The 24,020-nt window shown below is 42.0% G+C and overlaps 1 protein-coding gene across 2 annotated transcripts in view; it reads left to right on the forward strand.

Annotated features, from left to right (window-relative positions):
* Positions 1-24,020, forward strand: part of unc5db (unc-5 netrin receptor Db) — a 292,888-nt gene that overhangs the window by 228,770 nt on the left and 40,098 nt on the right. For both annotated transcript variants that reach the window (XM_051951356.1, XM_051951357.1), the window contains one exon: positions 17,843-18,014. In XM_051951356.1, coding sequence (XP_051807316.1) covers positions 17,843-18,014 — 172 coding nt within the window. The remainder of the gene's footprint in view (positions 1-17,842; positions 18,015-24,020) is intronic.

Genomic DNA, 24,020 nt, shown 5'->3' on the forward strand with positions numbered 1-24,020 from the left:
CGGTTGGTCAGCAGTTTGTTTGGTTTCTGACTCTTGGTTTACCAGAGCGTGAACTGCTTCTGACCACGTATCCCTTTCAAAGCAGATAGAAGAAACAAGCCTCACTGGAATCATCTTGTTTTTTAATTTTTACATTTGCTTAACTGTTATTTGGAAACACGGCCAGTGTGAGTAGGACTGAGTGAACACAGAGTACAGTACAGTGTGCTGCTCTAATGTGTTTTATAGTTTTTGTCAATGTGAGACGTTCATCTTTGGTTTGGATTTTTTCAAATGAAACACTTCCTGGTTAAAGGTAAATCATCGATCCAACTGATAAAAATGATGAAGTGGTAAAACATGGAGTTGTTAGGTGGTCATATTTGAATTCTCGTGGTTTTTATTACAGCATAAAGATTAGGACGTGTATCCACAGATTGTTTTATGCTACATTAGACCGGCCCAGCCGGAACCATGTCATAGGATCATTTTGTTGAAGAACGATCCCCAGCAGCCCCGAGACGCTGCCCTGCAGAACTCCACACTGATTGGGTTAATTCAGAGAAGAAAAAGGCTCATCAGTTAAACTCAGAATGCCATTTTTTCTGTCCTTTTCATGTCCTCATTGAGTAACAGTCTTGTAAAATTCCCATATGTATTAACATAAGAAACCCTCCTTGTTTAATGTCAGAGTCACATTCAGGTCAGACAGGACACTTTTAACCGTTTATTTCTGAATGACATGCATGTGTGTTTGGCGTGACAAAGACAGACCCTGAGATCACAAACTCCTCACCAGATCCTGATATTCACAGTGATTTAAAAGAATACAGACTGAACAGGAAGCAAATAACAAAGAGGAGGAGGATGGCAGGTGAAGGCTGAACACTGCCTGAGTTATAAAGCACGCTAACAGAGAGGAGGGAAAGGACCACGAACACGACTGGACGTCTTAGAGCCTCCATTAGGTCAGACTCCATTAGAGTGAAGCTGCTTTCAGTAGTTCTTTGTTTGTTCAGAGTTAATGTTGGTGCTGTTTAATCCTCCAGTAGAAACAGAAAGACTGAAAGTTTCAGTTAGTGGCTCTTCAATGTTTTCTCCCCTCAGCTAAGGTTTGATTGTTACCTTTATTACCATCATTTCAGTGGTAGTAGTTGGGCTGCACAGTGGAACTGTGGTTACTACTGTCGCCTAACAGCTAGAAGATCCCCAGTTCATGTCCCGGCCTTCCTGGGATCTTTCTGCATGGAGTCTCCATGTTCTCCTGTACATGTGTGGCTTTTCTCCAGGTTCTCCAGCTTCCTCCCACAGTCCACAAACATGCTGAGGTTAACTGGTGATTCTAAACTGTCTGTAGGTGTGAATGTGAGTGTGATTGTCTCTATGTGTAGCCCTGTGACAGACTGTTACCTGTCCAGGTGAACCCTGCCTTCACCCTCAGTCAGCTGGGATAGACTCCACCCCCATGACCCTGATGAGGATTAAGGTGTGTGGACGATGGTACTAACATTAGAAATTAACTGTAAATAGCAAAAACACTGACCGATGTGTGGACAGAAAAGAAAATGGACTGACCATGATTTGTTGACTGCTTTTTCGTCTAATCTAATCGTCTAATACCACTTTTCCTCTTGATGGAGGATGTTGTGTCGTCCTGGTCAGTGACACTTTACTGGAAAACGGTCATACTGCACGCTGTAAACGCTATTTTGCAGAAACTCGAGGGTTTAAATCAGTGCACTGTGCAGCTCTGAGCTCAGGTCAACCTGCTGCGTATCGACCAACCTGGTGAAGTGTTACAGACATGTTATCACCAACATCCTGGGACTGTCGTCCTCTTCAATTCAATTCAATTCAATTTTATTTATATAGCGTCAATTACAGTCAACTCGTCTCAAGACGCTTTACAGAACCCAAATGCCTGACCCCCAGAGCAAGCCCAAAGGCGACAGTGGCAAGGAAAAACACCCTTTTAACAGGGAAGAAACCTCGAGCAGAACCCGGCTCTATATAGGGGGGACCCATCTGCCTGCTGGCCGGGCGGGTTGAGAAGGACAGAAGAGGGCAAAGGGGAGGGATGGGAGAAGAGGGAGGGGTGGGAAAGCAAGGAAAACACAACACACATTTGGATACATGCATGACAGGATATGTGACACAGACAAAGTATAAGCTAACATTGAAAACTGACTCATAGTTTACTCTTATGATGTACGGCTCTGACATTAAACATACTCCATATATAGCTAGCAGTAAAATTCAAACAGTATGTAAGTTAGCATAACAGTATAGTGAAGGCAATGCAGAGTTGACTGGTGGAAAAAGGGAGTTGGAAGCAGAGGGCTGGAGGAAGGTCAGCAACAGCATCCCACAGTGGACATGATGGAGACTGGACCAGCTGGTGGAACATCAACCACAGATCTGAAGCATCCAGCTCTGGGACCAGGGACACTCGGAGAAATAGCACAGGGGGAAACAGAGTGAATGTACTGCAATAACGGTATACATATTAAATGTAAAGGTAGATAGAGAAGGGCTCAGTGCGTCAAGAAAAGTCCCCCAGCAGCCTATAGGCCTATAGCAGCATGACTAGAGGCAGAACGAAGGGACGTCCAAGAGGGAGTCAGCTGTGCAATGAAGACACAAGCCGAACCTCTGTGGGTCACCCAGTCAGCCCCAACTATAAGATTTGTCAAAAAGGAACGTTTTAAGCCTGGTCTTAAAAATAGAGAGGGTGTCTGCCTCCCGAACCCAAACTGGGAGCAGGTTCCACAGGAGAGGCGCCTGATAACTGAAGGCTCTGCCTCCCATTCTACTTTTAGAAATTCTAGGAACAACAAGTAAGCCTGCAGCTTGAGAGCGAAGAGTTCTACTAGGATAATAAGGTACTATCAGATCTTTAAGATATGATGGAGATTGGTTATTAAGAGCTTTATATGTCAGAAGAAGGATTTTAAATTCTATTCTGGATTTAACAGGAAGCCAGTGAAGAGAGGCAAGTATAGGGGAAATATGATCTCTTTTGCTAACTCCTGTCAGTACTCTCGCAGCAGCGTTTTGGATCAACTGTAGATGTTTGAGAGAGCTATTTGGACAACCCGATAATAAGGAATTGCAATAGTCAAGCCTGGAAGTAACAAAAGCATGAAATAATTTTTCTGCATCACTCTGAGACAGAATGTTCCTGATTTTTACAATATTACGCAGGTGAAAAAAGGAAGTCCTACAGACTTGCTTTATGTGTGAGTTAAAGGACATGTCCTGGTCAAAAATAACTCCAAGATTCCTCACAGTAGTACTAGAGGCAAATGTGATGCCATCCAGAGTAACTATTTGCTTTGAAAGCGAGTTTCTAAGATGTTTGGGGCCAAATACAATGACTTCAGTTTTGTCTGAATTTAGCAGTAGGAAGTTAAAAGTCATCCAGGTTTTAATGTCCTTAAGACAATCTTGCAGTCTAGCTAACTGATCAGTTTCATCTGGCTTCATAGATAAATACAATTGTGTGTCATCTGCATAACAATGGAAGTTAATACAATGCTTCCTAATAATATTGGCTAAAGGAAGCATGTATAATGTGAAAAGTATCGGTCCTAAGACAGAACCCTGAGGAACTCCATGATTAACTTTAGTATGCTCAGAAGAGTTATTGTTGACATGCACAAACTGGAACCTATCTGATAAGTAGGATTTAAACCAGTCCAGTGCTGTCCCTTTAATGCCAATTGAATGTTCTAGACGCTGTAATAAAATGTTGTGGTCGATTGTGTCAAACGCTGCACTAAGATCTAACAAAACAAGTATAGAGACTAGTCCATTATCTGATGCTATGAGAAGATCATTAGTAACTTTCACCAGAGCTGTTTCTGTGCTATGATGCACTCTGAAGCCTGACTGAAACATTTCAAACAAATTATTCCTTTGTAAGTGTTCACATAATTGATTTGCAACTGTTCTTTCCAGAATTTTAGAGAGAAATGGTAGGTTGGATATCGGTCTATAGTTAGCTAACACATCTGGATCTAAAGTGGGCTTTTTAAGCAAAGGTTTGATGACAGCAACCTTAAAAGCCTGTGGTACATAGCCTGTTACTAGAGAGAGATTAATCAGATCTAACATTGAAGAATTAATTAAAGGTAAAATCTCCTTGAAGAGTCTAGTTGGGATAGGATCTAAAAGACATGTTGATGGTTTGGATGTAGAAACTGTTGAATTTAGTTCAGAGAGACATATAGGAGTGAAGAATTCTAAAGATTCATCAGGTCTAACAGCCAATTCAAAAGCATCTGTGACATTTGTAGGAAGGGCCAGATTAATTTTATCTCTAATCAGAACTATTTTATGTGTAAAGAAGCTCATGAAGTCGTTACTGGTTAAAGCTAAAGGAATACAAGGTTCAACAGAGCTCTGACTCTTTGTCAGCCTGGCTACAGTGCTAAAGAGAAACCTAGGGTTGTTCTTGTTCTCATCTATTAAAGATGAATAATAAGTTGTCCTGGCATTATGAAGAGCTTTTTTATAGATTACTAGACTATTTTTCCAAGCCACATACACTTCCTCTGAATTAGTGGAATACCACTTTCTTTCCAGCTTTCGGGATGCCTGCTTTAAAGTCCACAGCTGGAATTATACCAAGGAGCAAGTCTTCTCTGAGATAGAACTTTCTTTTTTACAGGTGCAACACTATCAAGAGTTGTACGCAGTGAGGCTGAAGCATTATTAACAAAATAATCCACTTCTGTGGGGGTAAAATAATAATAATTGCCTTCTGATTTATCAGTAAATGTTGCTGAAGTAAACAGTGAGGGTATTATTTCCTTAAATTTAGATACTGAATTGTCAGACAAACACCTACTGTAATGATATTTGTTCTCAGCTGCTAAACAATCCTTTACTTTAAATTGAAATGTTATCATAAAATGGTCAGAAAGAAGAGGGTTCTGGGGAAATACTGTTAACTCTTCAATTTCTATGCCATAAGTCAGGACAAGGTCAAGAGTGTGATTAAAACTATGAGTTGGTTTATTTACATGTTGAGAAAACCCAATTGAGTCTAATAATGAATTAAAAGCTCTTCTCTGTTTCAATAATATAAGTTTCTCTGTGATGATGGATGGATGTTTGGGGTCTCAGCGGCAGTAATGAGTGTTGTTACAGGTAATCACGTGTACATATTGGTGGGCAGCGGTGCATGCAGACATCCAGAGAGTAGATCTGTGACCATCAGCATGGCTTCTGCATGTTAACCTCCAGGCTGTGTGGCAGATGGACCCAGCGAGTCCATCTAAGGCTCCCTGTAGGAGTCCTCTAGGTGTCCTGATATGGGTGTTCATTTCCACATCCCCTCACAGGTGCTTGTCTGGGCTTTGATGTCCCAGCTGTCGTATAGAAACTCAAGTTCTCGACCCCAGGGGGCTCCACAATACAGTCCTTAGTTTAGTTGACCGACTCAAAGGGAAGCAAAGTCAAACCTCCAATCTGACAATCTCCCCTCCACTCTGAGAGTCAATATGTAGTTATGTGCTCCTCGTGGTGTCAACAATGTGGCTCTCTGGGAGGAAGTCACGACCCGGGACGCTTGTTTAAACGATGATGAATGCAGTGATGAATGGAGAACGGTGCACTGATGGGCACGCTCGGTGGAATGGAAGGCGCCGACGTCTCCGGAGGCCTTTCATCCTGGCAGTACGCTCATTACGCATTCTGATCACAGCCAGGTAATGACCCTCGGATGGACTGAGCGTCTCTCCAGGGGAGTGTTTGCCTCCTCTTCCCTGCAGAGAGGCACGAGGGTTTCCAGTTTCCTGTGGAGTGTCGCTGTTTATTCACGCCGTTTCACTCCAGCAAAGTCACAAAGGAAGGAGAGCCCAGAAAATGCACACATTAGCAGAGAAATGACCTGGATGTGGATCCGGTAATGAGACAGCAGCAGACAGAGTGACTTACGCCTGTCATGACACAGTGTTTGTATTTCAGGTCAATTTTAAAAGCAGTATAACAATTTTACTTTCATAACAGAATTATGACACATGCTTTTTGACATTAAAGGAGTCAGAGCAGCTCTGCTTTGTTCTCATCAGGGGTAGACCATAGAATAAAAGACAGAAACCTGTCAGTCTGTAGCTCTGCTGCAGCTCCACTTCAGTCACAGTATGTATATGTGTGATCGAAAATCTTTACAAGAAAGTGTGGAGCTGCCTTCACGTCCTGGTATGGATTTCTACCTGCCAGCAGAAAGCATCCAGTTTCTCCCACTGCTTTATCCACCTTTAAAACATTTCTAAATATTTCAGGCTCCAACCTGACAGTATTTGGTTTCAGCCACAGCGGTGCTTTTCAAGTGCTTCTTTTCTCCGTCACTCTGTGTGAGATGTTTGCTGTAGACAGCCTTATTTCTCCCTGTGGTCTGTTGTGCTTGTCATCTGGCCAGCTGTCGATCATCCTGGCAGGCCGGGACAACCAGAGAGTCGCATCCTTTCCTTTCCTTTTCTTTTCTTTCCTTTTTTTCTTTTCCTTTTTTTCCTTTCCTTCCCTTTCTTTTATTTTCCTTTTCTTTCCCTTTCCTTTCCTTTCCTTTCCTTTCCTTTCCTTTCCTTTCCTTTCCTTTCCTTTCCTTTCCTTTTCTTTCCTCTTCTTTTTCTTTCCTTTCCTTTCCTTTTCTTTGTTTTCCTTTGTTTTCCTTTCCTTTCCTGCTGCAGTGTCCGGCCCACTCCCTATCCGGGGAACTTCTGCTAGAGTCCCATTAAAGCTTCTTTTTTAAAAAAAGATGTCCTCTTGAAGCTTTTCAAAGCTCATCTAAATCTTTTGAAGGCCAGTTTTTCTTAGGTCAGACGTATTCCCTTCTGCCTCTGAGGTTTTATGAGTGCTTTGTGTTGTAAGATAAATCCGTCAACCGACTGAGGCAGAAACAGCTTTGTCCTCACAGGAGAAGAACTTTTAATGATGAAACTAGTTTCCATATGTATGCCTTTTGAAGGATACCAGGCTGAACATTGGGGACCTGGTGCTGTATATTATTTATTGTTCTGGATGCTCCTGGCTAAGTTTTATTTCATAAATCAGAGGAAACCTCTGAGAACTCGCAAAGTGCCCTACAGGATCAGTTTTCTACAGTTTGGAGGCTAACAATGATAATCTATTATCCATGGCTGTGGGTAGAAGTGCAGCAGTGCGTGGGTGTGACATGGCTTCCTGCTTGGATACCTGGCCTCCAGTCAGAGTCCCGGCTGCCCACAGTGGCTGACCCGGCTGATCCGTTTTTCTGGATGGAGAGCCGCTGCAGCTCTCGCTCTAAGCCGTCAGCTCTCATGCTCCATTGATCTCATGGCACAGATCTTTGGATGGACACATCACTCACGGTTTCAGTCCAGAGCTCACAAGTCCCGAGTCCCCTGCCAAGGTGGCGACGCATTTTAGAAATAAGTGCCTTCGAGCTTAAAACGGAGATCCATCCTGATGTGAAATCCTCTGAAGGTAGAAGAGTTCATCTGCAGTCTGATGAGGAGAGACATCGGTCCTGTAGGGCTGATGGGGTGGAACACTGTTCTAGGTCATTCTCTCATCACATCTGTACTTATAGGAACACCATAATGTAATAACCTGCTACTGCATTTTTCACATTCATAAGTTTCTATTACACCTCCGGCTTGTGATTCATTCTAAACACCCTTTATTCCTAATTCCCCTGGTTCAATACTGATTTTTTTTTCTTGGTTTCTGCTCTGCTCCTGTTTATTTGACTGCAAAAAGCCAAACTTTCTCCTCCTGTACTTGAAGTTTTGTAGATAAAGTAAATTTCAGCCAATAGAACAGCATAACCATGGCATACGCACTGCTCTCAATTTCAGTTTTTTTTTTTAAATATTTGATCAAAATATGTCAAATATATAAATAAATTGACTGAAGAATTCCATTCATTTTCACTTTGCTGCTAAAATATTCCATTTGGGTCCGTTTGCGTTACAAAGAGAAACAGAACGACGTCAAATGATTCGTGTGAGCAGCTTTTTAGTGACAGTGGGAAGAAAAACAGCACTTTAACAAGAAAAATCCTCCAGCAGAATCAGGCTGAAAGAGGTCTGCCATCTGCCTGGGCTGGTTGGAGAGAGGGTACCGGAGGAGAAAACAGGACAGACAGAACCCTGGATGAACACTGGGGAGGCTGGAGAGGAGAGGAAATGCTGATCAGAAACATGCAGCTCCTGAGATACGATCAGAGAAGACAAACCACAGGAGGGAGAAGACACAGACTTAGTGGTGGTAGATGAATGTATGGAGAGAGGAGAGGTGCATTATGGGATCTCCTCCATCAGTCTGGACCTGTCAGCATAACTGAGGATGGCTCGGGTCACTGGAACCAGCTCTGACTATAATCTGTGCCAAAAAGGGCAGTAATGAGGGCGTCTGCATCAACCAATCAGAGGCTGATGCTGTCAGTAAGGATCAGGATTTATTGCAAACCACGCTAGTTTCTTCTCTCTGTGTCTTGGGAGGCTTTAATATGAATTATTTTAAAAATCATTGCGTTTGTGAGCAGCAGCAGCTGAACAAGTAACTTCAACTTTTATCTAGGGGAATGATTTTTTTATTCCTTTTTTTTAAAAATAAATCTAATTTTATTTAGATAGGGTTTGTGCAACATGTTAGCTAAATAAAAGCATCCTGCTAACACCTAATGTATGAGCCGTCGTGTTAGTTTAATGCATGCTTCCTGTCTTCTAAACTGTAAAAAAATTGGTGTTTTTCAGTAAAATTCCGGCAGTTGTGGTCACTAGAATGCTACTGTAAAATTACAATAAAAGATCTTCTACATTTACGGTAAATAAATGTATTCATACTGTTGATTTTAGGGCTTCATTCTATTATGTTTCTGTTAAAAAAAAAAGTTTTAAACTTTAAAAATTTGAAAATTTACATAAATATTACAATGTTTTTTTAGATTGATAGTCCAACATTTAGTGTATTTAACATTCAATATGTGTATTTTTAGCATAAATTGCAGTTAAATCTGTCATAAGTATTAAAGCATGTGTCAGTTATTAACACAAAAGTGACAAACTGCACTTTTTACATGTAATAAATGCAGAAATTGTAATCCTGTTATAAATATTGCAGCATGATTCTGTCATCAGTACAACAATATGTACATTTAACTGGGAAAACTGTATTCTTTTCCTGAATTTAATGCAAAATTTACAGTATTATTTCACATATTACAGCATTTTTCCATTAAAAATTGAAAAAACACACTTTAATGAACTTCTTAAAACTGTTTTAGAGTTTACAGATTTTTACTCTCATTGTTTGGCAGTTTTTCACCGTAAAATGTACATTTTTTACAGTTTAAATCATGAGCAGCTCAGGAGCAGCAGCTAAACTGACTCTGTTGTTGCTGAGTTCCTTGATGAACAGGTGAACACAACAACAACCAGATTCATTTAACAAACGCTGCTATAAAAGGTTTTGCAAGGACAGGATTAGACTCTGCTGTTGTTACAGTAAAACAGCCAAAGAAACCCTCAGAATATTACAGAAACCAGAACAAACACCATCACTGTCCTTAAAGTAAGGTTATTATTACCCACAGTTTAATGTCAGACATCGTTCCTCTACCCATCTGCCCCTCAGAATCTGAAACGAGAATCACTGAGAGCCAGAACTGCTCAGTGGAGTCAGAATCACAGTCAGCGTCATAAAATACAAACAGTTCCCTAATTTAGATGGCTGAAGAGGAGGAGAATATCTTACATGTCCTTGCACGGTGAATCACTAAAATCTCTGAGCAGTGTTCAAACAGAGCACAGTAATATTGGTGTTTTTGTGGCTAATTAGAGTCTGATATTTTCCAGAAATGTTGTCCTGATGAAGTCACTAAAGAGAATAGGATTGTTGCTTTAGGGTTGAACATTCAAAACAACTATCAGATTAGATTAGATTTAGATTCGTAATGCCAAAACCTAATCCCCATTAGATTTAGAACTTAGAGTAAAGGCCACCGGATCAGCAGCATGTATGATGGGAACATGGAATGTTGTTGAGGTTTCTTCTACTGAATAAAGTGTTAAAATGGAGCCTATAAAGTGCTCAAATCAGGCGTATGTTCAAAATAACTCTTGTATCAGTGACATGTTTAAAGGTTTTATGTTTATACACTGGACACACCTTCTCATTCAATGCTTTTTATTTATTTGTATTATTTTCTACGTTGTAGTTTAATACTGAAGATTAACACTTTTTTGTTTACAACATAATTCCATATGTATTCTCTTATAGTTTTGTTGTCTGCAGTGTTAATCTGCAATATAGAACATAATGAAATGAAAACCATTGAATGAGAAGGTGTGTCCAGACTTTTGACTGGTAGTAAACATGTTTATATTTGTATGTTTTGAGGCGCGATCACATCAGAGAGCAGAGTACTCCATCAAGGCTGCTCAGTCATCAGATCATTTCTGACGGCTGAAATCTTTAACCAATCCGTGGATCCAGACTAAAAGCTGCATCACTGCCAAAATCTGATCAACTGGTCCAAATTTCATCTGAATCCGTTTTTGAGTAATGTTGCTGACAGACAGACGGACAGACAACCAATGCCAATCATCACAGAACTCCACTGAGGCTCCGCCTCCCTGGCAGAGTAAATATGAAAAGATAAAGTTTGTTTTAAAGGGACATAAACTCCACATTGACATTCAATGTGGTCATCATCTTTCCATTCTGTGCTGAAATATTTCCATGACTCAGCATATATCAACACACACACACACACACACACACACACACACACACACACACTATGTTTTCCGATCCTTGTGGGGACTTACCATTGACTCCCATTCATATCTAACCCCTAACCCTAACCCTAACCCTAACCTTAACCCAGACCAAAACAATGTCTAAACCTAAAGAAACGTTTTTGCACTTTTACTTTTTTCAGGAACAACATGGCCAAGAAAACACTGTTTCCCCTCATGGGGTCCCCACAAATGACATTTCTTTTGGTTTTCCTATGGTTGTGAGGACATTAGGTCCCCACAACCCCTATAATTACCCACCCACACACACACACACACACACACACTCATGGCTGTCCTTTGTTGACCTTACCTGGACAGCTGACTGTTGGATGATCAGGTTTACCAGCAGTGATCCTGGTTAGTGCCTACATCCTGTAATCTGTAGTGAGAACCTACAGAAGAACCTATAAACCAGCCACAGGACAATAAAAATGTTCATACTGTTGGTGGCAAAAAAGAACACATTAATATTCCTACTGAATATGACTCAAAAATCACTGTCTGCTGTAAAGAAGCTAGAAAAATACAGAGTAAGGCCTCAGCTGTCTGTATGCCAGCTGCAGAAGTGCTTCAGGCCTTTATTGAACTTGTACAGTGATTTGACATTATTTTTAGTTATCTGAGTAGCTCTCTCGGTGATAAGTGACCAAATAACACGGTGAACTATTTCAAGTGATTAGCCTCATTGCTTACAATCATTTTCCAGTCAAGTGTGCTGCAGAACACCAAGGTCCTGGGACTGGAGATGAAGTGGTTCCACAGTTAGCTGAATACTCATCATAATGGCTTATAAATCAAGGTGCAGTGCCTTGGGATTTTTTTGCTAAACAGATTGGTGATTAAAGTTATTGTTGATGTTTTACTGAGCCGTTCTTTCAATCAAATCCTGTGGCTGTGATGATGCTTGATTACTGAGCTGTTCTGATGGATGTCTTTGCAGCTGGAAGGATGGTAAAAGCAGGAGTGCTGAAGCGACGTGTCTTTGCTGGATATTCTCAAAGCTTCACCTCTAGATGCCTGTTTGATTAATGTATCCGTGCGGCACAGAAGGTGTCTACATCAACTTAAAAATGGGCGAAAGCACAGTGGGACAAACAGGTGGGAGACTACAAGCAAATAAAGGTGAAGCTAATGGAGCGTGCTAATGTGTGCATTTATTAGACCCGCCGTCTCCGCTCCCGGCCCAATCTGCCACTTTGCACGGCTCCCAGGGTCCCCAAGGAGTGAGTCATTGCTCACTTTAAATAATGCACCTCATCTAGGAGCTCAAGACGCCGCCGTATAGAGCCCTTCATCGTGATGACAAGTGGAATTGAGAAAGGAGACTGCTAGCCTCAGGCGCTCCTTTAAGGTTGCCGCTGGACTCCAGGGCCCAAGCTGGAGGCTACTTCAGGAGCACGTAATCTGCTCTTTGCCTACACTTTGCATTACATGTGTGATCAGGCTCGGCGCTGTTGGCTGAAGGATCCAGGGCTCTCTCAGGACCAGTGGAGAGGATGGCTGCTGTTGACATAGCAGAAAAACTGACTGAGAGCTAAGAGACATAGGACAGAAGGTGAGCTGGTTGTGCAATAAGATGGTACCTGCAAACCCTGATAGCCAGAGAAAATCAGTAGCCCACCCTCAGTCCTCCTCAGAGTGAAAGCAGAAGCAGTAATTGGTAAGTCAGGAGTGGATGTCAGCACCCAGAAAGAGCATTTACCGTGAAGGTGTTCCCTGAGACAGCAGCAGCTTTTAATTCAGATGAGCTATTATAATAGCTGAGCAGCTTATGTAACATGTCTCTTTATGAAAAGTTTGCAGGAGGTGGGGGCGAGTGTCAAAAGGAAAAATAAAGTTGGAGCATCTTTTTGGAGGCTGTTAAGACAATTAAGACCGTATGAATCATTGCGTTGCAAATAAACAGGCGGTTATTGTCGGGTAATTCACAGGACATTTTAAAGGAAGCTTTTATCCAGGGAGAGCATGCACTTGTAGCATGGCTGCTCTCAGAGGGAAACAAACCCCTACCCGCTGTGATGGCGATGGCATCCTGCATCCAGACTGGCTCAGAAACATGAGTCAACTTTTAGTCTTTTATACAGAAAAGTAATGAGCAGTCTCTGGCCTTCAGAGAACCAAACGAGGGAGAGAATGTGAAAGAGAAAGTAGGAGATGTGGAGTCAGCTTTGATTCGCTGTTGAGAATCTGCTGCAGTGATATTTGTGCAATATGAAGTGTCCTGTACATTCCTGCTTTGTTACATCCTGGAGCTTCTTTTTGAAATCTTAACCACCATTTCTATGTATTATTACTAACATTGAACACGGCCAGATTTCTGAAGGTGCTACATGTAGGTCTACGCATGTTAGACTACAGCCTGTAAACATTAACTTTATATAAACAGACAAACCCTGCATGATGTCACACATTTAAAATGAGAACCTGCTAGAACATGCTCATTCTCCTAAATGTTTTTTCCCCCTAAAACAAACCAAATTTTCCCTCCGCTTTTTCCGACCTCCTGGTACAGGATTGAGCTGCTGTACTTGCTGTTATTGTGTTCTGGGAATTTTTGCAGTGCTGGAAGGAGGATGGAAATGAGCATGACCTCGAGGAAACTACATGGTCTGGTTTACTGGTCTGATTGTAGATAGGGCTTCATTAACACAAATAATCTCTGAACATGGTCCAGGTGATGATTACTCTGCTTAATTGGGAAAACAACTTTAGATGTAAACATGTTTTCTAGTAGGGGGTCTCAGGGGGTTACAGAGTTCATATGAAATTAATAGCAGTATACATCACTCAGGTATAACATTCTGACCACTGACAGATGAAGTGAATAACACTGATTACCTCTTCATCATGGCTCCTGTTAGTGGGTTGGATAAATTAGGCAGCAGGTGAACATTTTGTCCCCAAAGTTGATGTTAGAAGCAGGAATAATTGGCAAATGTAAAGATTTGAGTGAGTTTAACAAGGACCAAACTGTGATGGCTGGAGGACTGGATCAGAACATCTCCAGAACTGCAGCTCTTGTGGGGTATTCCTGGTCTGCAGTGGTCAGCATCTATCAAAGTGATCCAAGGAAGGAACAGTGTAGAATCAGACACAGGGTCATGGACGGCCAAGCCTCATTGATGCATGTGGGGAGGAAGGCTGGCCGTGTGGTCGGATCCAACAGACCAGCTACTGTTGGTCAGACTGCTGAAGAAGTTCATGCTGGTTCTGGTAGAAAGGTGTCAGAATATGCAGAGCATCAGTTTGTTGTGTCTGGAGCTGCATAGCTGCAGACCAGTCATGGTGTCCATGCTGACCCCTGTGCACCACCGAAAGACCAACAATGGACATGTGAGTTTCAGAACTGGACCACAGAGCAATGAAAGAAGGTGTCCCGGTCTGATGGATCACGTCTTCTTTCACATCATGTGGATGACCGAGTGCATCGCTTACCTGGAGAACACATGGAACCAGGATGCATTATGGGAGGAAGACCAGCTGGTGGAGACAGTGTGATGTTTGGGCAATGATCTACTGTGAAACCTTGGGTCCTCCATCCATGTAGATGTTACTTTGACACGTACACCCCCTGTCAAAAGTTTTGAGATGGGTTCTAATTTATTTGAATGTGAAAGTGTCCCAAAACTTTCGACAGGGGGTGTACCTCCTACCTAAGCATTGTTGTAGACCATCTACACCTTTTATGGAAATGGTATTCCCTGATGGCTGTGGCCTCTTTCAGCAGGATAATGATCTGTGCCACAAAGCAGAAATAGATCAGGAATGGTTTGAGGAGAACAACAACTAGTTTGAGGTGCTGACTTGGCCTCCAAACTCCCCAGGTCTCAGTCCAATCCAGCATCTGTGGGATGTTCTGGACAGACAAGTCTGATCTATTGAGACCCCACCTCACAACTTCCAGGACTTAAAGGATCTGATGCTGACATCTTGGTACCAGATACCACAGAACACCTTCATGGTGTAGAGGAGTCCAGATACCACAGAACACCTTCAGGGTCTAGAGGAGTCCTTTTGCTGCTTGTGAAAGACAGATATCATTGCTCATGGTATCATGTATTCCTGACATATATGATTGGAATCTCTCATTTCAACACGGTCTCACGGGGATTCGTGAAACTGTTACGTAAATTTTTTGTTTCTTTTTCGTGCGCACCAACACGATTTCGTCATGTTTTTCGTGCCGCTCACCACGAAATGTTTTTCGTGTTGCTCACAACGAAACCCGCTGTGGTAATCACAGCTGAAAGTGGTTTATACCAGCGGATTCATGACGATCTAAGCTGTCCATCGGCGTATACTGCTTGTGTAATCGCGTTTGCGGCCGCCGGCCGCCGGACATTCTTTAAATTCCTATGCAAATTGGTAAGTGTACCACCGGGTTATGGTTAGGTTATGGTTAGGTTATGGTTAGGGTTATGGTTAGGGACGATGTCATGCAAAATATAGCGTTGGATTCGCCATGGTTTTACATTAAAAATATAATATACACATTCGTTTGAAATACGTTCTGGGTGGCACGAAAAGTCCGCCGTTTAAAATACATTGGTGCACATTTCGTGGTGAGCGGCACGAAAAACATGACGAAATCGTGTTGGTGCGCACGAAACCGAAACAAAAATTTACGTAACAGTTTCACGAATCCTCGTGAGATCGGGCTGCTCATTTCCAGTGCCACAACAAGAACACTGTCTGAAGAGACACCATGGTCTGCAAACATTGGGGACCACTATTCCTGTTTTATGTCATAGCCCTCTTTCTTCCCCTTTGTTTCTTGTCTGCATTTCTTCTACCTTTACCTCTACCACTAAGGCAAAAATGCCCCATAAAACCTCCTATTATTAATTAAATTACTGTACCTATGAAGAGCATTCACCCACATTAGAATTTTGGAAAAAGGCTATTAAAAAGCATAGGCCAGGGTAATTTCCATTACATTGGATAGCCCTTACATTCCAGTTAAATTCATCATTAAGAAATGGAAGGATTATGGCATTACATGTAAATCTGCTGTCCATGCTCCTCTGAAGGTGTTAGAACCTCCACTGGCTGAAATGGGACTGTTCTGCTCCTGTTCTTCACAAGTCAAAGCTTTATGGGAGAGTAGCAAAGAGAAAGTGAAGGTCGAAAGAAGCTCATATCATATCTACGCTAGAATTCACCGGAAGACATGTTGGAGATTCTAAAGTCAATTGGAAGAAGGTTCTTTGGTCTGAGGAGACAAAGGTGGAGCCTTTAAGTCAGAGTAGTGGACACCAAACACTGCATCAACGCATCCTGTGCACCATAAAGCATGGTGGTGGCAGCATCATGATGTGGGAATGCTCCTCGACAGCAGGTCCTCTAAAGTTAGTAAAGGTAGAAGGTAAATGAATGCAGCAAAACAAAGGGGAATACTGGAGGACAGCTGGCAATCTGCAAGAGAAGTGAGATAATTCATTTTCCAACAACGACTGCAGCCAAAGCTACAAATAAATAGCTTAAAGACAACCGGACAACCTGTAACCTACAGGTAAAGAAGGATGGCCTAGATATTTATTGAGAACTATCCATAAAAACTCAAAGCTGTAATTGCAGTCAGAGGTGCATCTACTAAATACTGATTTGAAGGGTGTGAACACTTATGCAATTACTTATTTTCCATCTAATTTTTTTACTTAATTGGCATTACTTGGTAGAAATGAATGTGACCTTAATTCAACGTCAAATAGAAAAAACAGAGGATAAGTGCCAGAGGAGCAGGTAAATGTTTTTTATTCTATCAGCAGCACACATGTCACTCAGCCCTCACAGTGTTTTTCCTTCATTGCATTCACTTCAGCCAGGTTCAGGTTTTTCCTGGAGGAGTCGATTGTCTTGGTGGCGTCACGTTCATGAATGAAAGGGCTTTCTCATGTCTGACTTATAGAACACTTACATAACTGACAGAAATAATAGGAAAAAGTCAAAATTAGATATGAAAAAAGACCCAGTGGTAACAGATGATCTATTTTCTTAAAATTGCAGCCGGTTGTGTTGATCCCACACTAACACATCTTTAGACATTCCTCTTCATTGCCGACCCGTTAGTTTAAAGTTTTTCTGTGACGTTCTGCACATTAAAGCTGTTCATTTGCTCGACGCCTCGTTGAGGGGAGGACGTCTTACCGACTCAGCCCTCTCATATCTCTGACCTGTGATGACTGATTGAAGCTTAGGCTGCTTTGCTGAGATGTTTTTCTCTGCTGTCATGATCCTTCCTGCCCTGTTTCTCTAAAATCCAACCGCTGCTGCCCCTGCCTCCATCCAGTGGCAAGACCTGTTTGTTGTAAGCCTCTTTTAATGAGCACACTCCAACTCGCCGGCAAATCGCAGCGACTTTTTCACCTGTGCTGGAACTAATTCCAGCAGCTCAGCTGTGTAGCAATAAGTTGAACTCAAGGAGCAGCGGTCCACAACACTCACACTCACAGGCAGTCAAACCTGGAACTACAAGCCCGCAGGCATGTTTTGTTTGCAGCCCACCTCTTTTCATAAGCTCCTCTCATTAGCTGGTGTTTTTCTGTGCTGCAGCCCAGGCTCAAAGACAGATGTTAAGCACATATAGGCTCTCTAAGACAATAAATAGAAGATGTTAAATTGGGAAAGTAATGTGATGATCACAGCCTGGAGTCTGTACGATGCTAACAGCTACGTGACTGAACTGTCGTCCTTTTTGTGAGTGCAAGCGCTGTTTTAATCACAGATAACAGATAATGACTGTGAGACTTAAAGTAAGGAAATGAGAACATCTCAGCCTAATCCAAAGTGTTTTCAGCATTGCACCACAGCATTTAATTACATACAGGCTTAAAGTGAGAAGACGGCTGTGCAGGCAACTCTTCCTTGCAGTAAAACATACATTTATGATGCATCTTCAAGTGACCATCAAAAAGCACAATTACAGAATGTCTAAGAGTCATTCTGCTTACGTGTCACCTCCGTAAACGCTCTCTGCAGGACTGTAACTTCTTTTATGTGTCTTTTACGATATAATGCATTTACTTTGTGTGTGTGTGTGTGTGTGTGTGTGTGTGTCGCTGTGTGTTTAGTGTCCAAACACTGGAAGGCTGTGAGATCCTCCTGGGCCCAGAGGTGACGTACGGTCCTCAAGGCTTGGACCTCTTCTGCCCAGTCGCCATGACCATCGCCCACTGTGCCGAGATGGACGCCGAGAACTGGAACATCCAGCTGAAGAGGAAAACCCAGGACAACAAATGGGAGGTGAGAGCAGGAAACACTTGTCAGCAACAATACACCCCATCAGGATCTGAGCTTCGGTGGTGTAGAGCTCTCCTTTCCTACATGGCTTGATCCTTCCTTTGTAGCTAAATGTCAGCAGGAATGAAGGTAAACCCAGCACACTTCAGGGTTTGTGTTAGCACTACACTCTCTGCTACACCTCAACACGACACCATAAATGTTACTGGAGGGCAAGTGCATGGATTCTGCAAAGTAAACTCCAGAGAAGATGCTACATGGATGGAAAGGAATGAAGAATCTACACACGTGGACAAAATTGTTGGTACCCTTCAGTTAAAGAAGGAAAAACCCACAATTCTCACTGAAATCACTTGAAACTCACAAAAGTAACAATAAATAAAAATTTATTGAAAATTAAATAATCAAAAACAGCCATCACTTTTGAATTGTTGATTAACATAATTATTTAAAAAAACAAACTAATGAAACAGGCCTGGACAAAAATGATGGTACCTCTATAAAAGATTGAAAACTATTTGACCAGAGTGACATGATTAACTCAGGTGTGTCATTTAATTGACATCACAGGTGTTTCCAAACTCATAATCAGTCAGTCTGCCTATTTAAAGGGAGACAAGTAGTCACCCTGCTGTTTGGTGAAAAGGTGTGTACCACACTGAACATGGACAACAGAAAGCGAAGGAGAGAATTGTCCCAGGACATCCGAAAAAAAATTATAGAGGAAAATTGATGTCAAATTGAAGAGACGGATCGTTGGAATTGTATCCAAAGAGCCCAGAGCAACCTCCAAAGAAATTAAAGGTGAACTCCAAGGCCAAGGTACATCAGTGTCAGATCGCACCATTCGTCGTTGTTTGAGCCAAAGTGGACTTCATGGGAGACGACCAAGGAGGACACCACTGCTGAAAAAAACTCATAAAAAAGCCAGACTGGAATTTGCAAAAATGCATGTTGACAAGCCACAAAGCTTCTGGGAGAATGTCCTTTGGACAGATGAGACCAAACTGGAGCTTTTTGGTAAGGCACATCAACTCTATGTTCATAGACTCAAAAACCAAGCATACGAAGAAAAGAACACTGTCCCTACGGTGAAACATGGAGGAGGCTCAGTAATGTTTTGGGGCTGCTTTGCTGCATCTGGCACAGGGTGTCTTGAAAGTGTGCAAGGTACGATGAAATCTGAAGACTATCAAGGCATTCTGGAGAGAAATGTGCTGCCTAGTGTCAGAAAGCTTGGTCTCAGTCGCAGGTCATGGGTCTTCCAACAGGACAACGATCCAAAACACACAGCCAAAAACACCCAAGAATGGCTGAGAGAAAAGCGTTGGACTATTCTAAAGTGGCCTTCTATGAGCCCAGATCTGAATCCCATTGAACATATGTGGAAGGAGCTGAAACATGCTATTTGGAGAAGACACCCATCAAACCTGAGACAACTGGAGCTGTTTGCTCATGAGGAGTGGGCCAAAATACCTGTTGACAGCTGCAGAACGCTCATTGACAAATACAGAAATCGTTTAATTGCAGTGATTGCCTCAAAAGGTTGTGCAACAAAATATTAAGTTATGGGTACCATCATTTTTGTCCAGCCCTATTTCATTAGTTTGTTTTTTTAAATAATTATGTTAATCAACAATTCAAAAGTGATGGCTGATTTTGATTATTTAATTTTCAATAAATTTTTATTTATTGTTACTTTTGTGAGTTTCAAGTGATTTCAGTGAGAATTGTGGGTTTTTCCTTCTTTAACTGAGGGGTACCAACAATTTTGTCCACGTGTGTAAATACTGATGATCTCTTGTTGTGGGGTCACCAACCAACCCTCCATAAATACTGGTTTATTAGTGAATCAGAATGTAGATCAGACCAGTTTTCCTGTCTAACTTTAGATGAGCTGCACTAGGATGAGACTCCATCATGGCTGCCGGAGACGATCCAACGCCGTTCTGATCAGCTCCATCCTCTTTTCCCTCTGATGTTTTCATGCAATGGAGCCAGATTTTGATGGAGAATCTCATGTCTCTAAGCATGAAAGACACTCGGTCATGTAAATAAATATGTGTATCTACTGTCAGTCAGAGAAGCACAAGGACATCCATTCAACTGAGAGAACACTGAAAGCCAATCAGCAACAACTTGTTTTCTGACTGACGCTCCTCTCCTGACAGTCAACAGAGCTCCAACACACTACGCTACATATCTACAGCACGTCCTCCTGTCTGTTTACGTCGTTAAAAATACCATGTTTTTCCATGCAAATACAGATGCAAGAGCTGGGTGTGAAGATGTGGTGAGAAATGTCTTAATTGCTGAGGTAACAGAAGGAAAAAGGGAGGAACCATACCTGCACATGTTCTGGTCCTAATAAGAAACGACAACTGCAGATGTTGCAGCCTGCAGCTGGCTTACCTTCCTTTAAACCTTAAAGCTGCACTCATCAGAAATTATTGTTTGAATAACGGATGATGGCTGTGTATTGTGTGAAGGGATTGTTTGTAGTGACGCCTTTCACTAGCTGGTGAACATTGTGCAGCATTTATTAGATAAAGAGCCAGATGGGGTTCTCTGGTGGCTTTTGGTGGAGACCAAAACTAGAGCTAAAAGAAGGTAAAAATGTTTCCTAGCCTTCATCAGGTGGACAGAAAGATGACTTCTAATGAATGCTAATGTTCCTCATTGTCCGCTTGCTGTGTAAGGAGCCTCCACTGCTTCGACCATCCACAGGCTTTTAATGACCAGCTACCTGTGCATGAAACACTTCCTTCAACCTGGCTGTGTAGCAGAAACCTGAACTCAGAGAACAAGAGTCCACAACACTCACAGCATCCAGCCTCATTCGTTCATGTTCAGTCATGGGTTCTGGAAAGAGACCATCTGAACTGTAACTGGCGCTGTATAAATAAAATTGAACTGAATTAAATTCATTCGGCAAACACGACTCGTAAATGAAAATATTGCTGAAGTTAGTTGTGTTTTTGTGGTGTGTAAATTCTTTTCTTACGTTTGCTGTAAGCGCTTCCATGATTTATCACATTTCAGCCTAATGAGTGTCTTGTTCAGTAGGTTCCATGTGTAGGGAGATAAATAGCTGGATTTATATCAGTGAACACGGTGAGCTTTAACCAGCAAACGTCTCTTTAACCTTTAATCATCTGACTGGTGTTGATACAGGTGCTCTGAAATTTAAGTCAGAATTTGGTTTGTAAGTTGTTGTTTTTTTCTGCAGTTTTTTTTTCACACAGTTGATTACTTCGTGTTAATCCGTGTTTGCCAGGAACACTGAGGATAACGTATTTTGTCACCAACACACTGCCTGTTATTTACCACCAGGACTGGTGGATATTGATCTGATTTAGAGTTCTTTGTTTCATTGCAGTCTCTCAGTATGGGACAGTGGGTTTGTAAATGGGTGTTAAAATGGCTCCTTGACGTTAGCGGTGTGTTGACTCTGCTCCTCCCTGTGTTCAGTGACCTTTACATGTGCGTTTTATATGGTAAAAGGTAGTTAGTCAGTGTGACACATGACTGGTGAGTTATGGGTTCTCCATAGAGGGCAGTTGGAGCTTTGTGGGTAAGCTGACTGATCCAGCCTGATGCTCTCCATGGGTCCAGAGGGTGACATAAGGCCACATGACGGCAGGAGGAAAATAAAGAAACAGTTACAGCGTGTAATGGCCAGGAAGAGGCATGGCTGCTGTCCATCCATCCGTCCGTCCGTCCGTTCGTCAGGCAGGGCTGTCGGTGGTGGGGGTGTTAGGACAGCAGGCGTCAGCCGAGGGAAGCATTGGTGGACCTGGAGGAGACATGGCACGTTGGATTTAGACTGGAAGCAATCAGAAGGAGAATATTGGAAGTAGTTTCTCTGCTGACCATCAACTCTTCTTGTTAGCTTTGCTGCAATGCTTTGCAGCAGGACACGTTGAATTTCTCCAGCTCTTTATTTACACGTGCTTCCATTCCAGCAGCGTCTGCTTTTTCTTTCTTTTTTCCTCCCTCCAGTGAAGAAGATTGTTTTCTACTGGTCTGGATGAAGTCCCGAGAGCTTAATCCAAACCCAAAAGCAGAACAAGCCCAGTCTCTGTCGTCACTTTGCATTACTGGATGTTTTTTTGAGATGATAACAAGGCATGTGGGAAAGAAGGGGGCACGGAGGTGGTGTAATGAACAGAATATTCAGTAAATGTAAAGCAGACGTAAAGTTTTGGTGAGCGGAGTGTGGGGTGAAGAGTACAGGTTTGCCGCTGGCTGTTGTGGTGGTTGTCAGCACTTAGAAGAGCTTGTTATTTAGGCCGGATTTACCAGCCCTCTGCATTGTCTGCTTTTGTCCTGAGTAATGTTTTTCTGAGCTGATATAAAGAATATTCAGGAGCTGCTGCTGCCTCCGCATGCAAAGATGTGACATAATAAACCTTCATCTGCACAGCTTTAACTGTAGTCTTTTTGTCTTTCTACCTACAAAGACCAAATTAAAAGTCTGTTAAATCCTACAGCTAGATTCACTCAGTCCGGTTTTTAGGCTTTAAGCATCTCTGTCCCTGAAAAAGACATTACTATGCAGCTTTACGGTCACATAAAGGCTTCTGGTTGTGAAGAGCCACAGATAAGATGAGAGGATGGTGACAGATGAGCAATTCATCCAGAAGATCAGGATTCACAGTTTTATTTTCACTTGTTTCTTACTGACTAGAGGCTTCATTACTTTTCCCTCATTGTTTAGTTCAGTAAACTGCATTGTTGGGTTGAGGACGATGTCTTCTTTTGGCCGACACTTTCACATTGATAAATACGTGTGAGCAGCTTGGTTCAGTTTAGGAGCCAAAACTTCCTGGTTAGGTTTAGGAAAATATCTCAGTTTGGGATATAATACGACTTAAAATGTAATCTGGCAGAAAATGCATTTCGCTCAAAACATAACAGAAAATGCAGTTTAGTTGTATGATAGCATAACTTTTAGGCTGCTGTAGAGTAAAAATCAGACCCTCCTCAAGAATATTTATGGCCCAGGATGGTAAATGCATAATTAGTTAGGATATTCAAGATTAATAAGTATGATTCACAGTTAAGGTGCTCAAATGATGGCTGACTGTGGATCAGAACAAACTAGAAAGAACTTTATTGATGTATTTTTTCAATGTCCATTGAGGCAAGAGAAGCAATTTCCCCATGTGGAGCTGTACGAAGGAACACTGCCTTTTATTTCTATTTTTCAAAAACAGCTTTATTGGACTGTCTTTGGACCGTTGAGCTCCACCTGCAGGAATAACTTTATTAACATGTAACTGTATTAACATCTCTGAGCTGACAGACACTCAGTGATGCACTTTTAAAATGTTCCAGCTCGAGAAAACTGCATTTATAAAGATGCAGAAGTTTCATATGAAACCAAATGTCCAAATATGTCCAAATGTCATCACACCGCAGTGCTTTTAGTCCACCAGCTTTCAGCCCAGTCTATCTATATTTGGAGTTTTAGCACAAAAAAATAGCTGGAATATAGCATTTTTGAACAAACTAATATCCATCCATCATCCATCCATCATCCATCATCCATCCATTATCCATCCATCCATCATCCATCCATCATCTATCCATTATCCATCCATCCATCCATCATCCATCCATCATCCATCATCCATCATCCATCCATTATCCATCCATCCATCATCCATCCATCATCTATCCATTATCCATCCATCCATCCATCATCCATCCATCATCCATCATCCATCATCCATCCATTATCCATCCATCCATCCATCATCCATCATCTATCCATTATCCATCCATCCATCCATCATCCATCCATCATCCATCATCCATCATCCATCCATTATCCATCCATCCATCCATCATCCATCCATCATCCATCCATCATCTATCCATTATCCATCCATCCATCCATCATCCATCCATCATCCATCTATCATCCATCCATCTATCTATCTATCATCCATCCATCATCCATCCGTCCATCCATCATCCATCCGTCCATCCATCATCCATTCA

This window comes from Acanthochromis polyacanthus, chromosome 7, assembly GCF_021347895.1.
Source record: "Acanthochromis polyacanthus isolate Apoly-LR-REF ecotype Palm Island chromosome 7, KAUST_Apoly_ChrSc, whole genome shotgun sequence".
NCBI lineage: Eukaryota > Metazoa > Chordata > Actinopteri > Pomacentridae > Acanthochromis > Acanthochromis polyacanthus.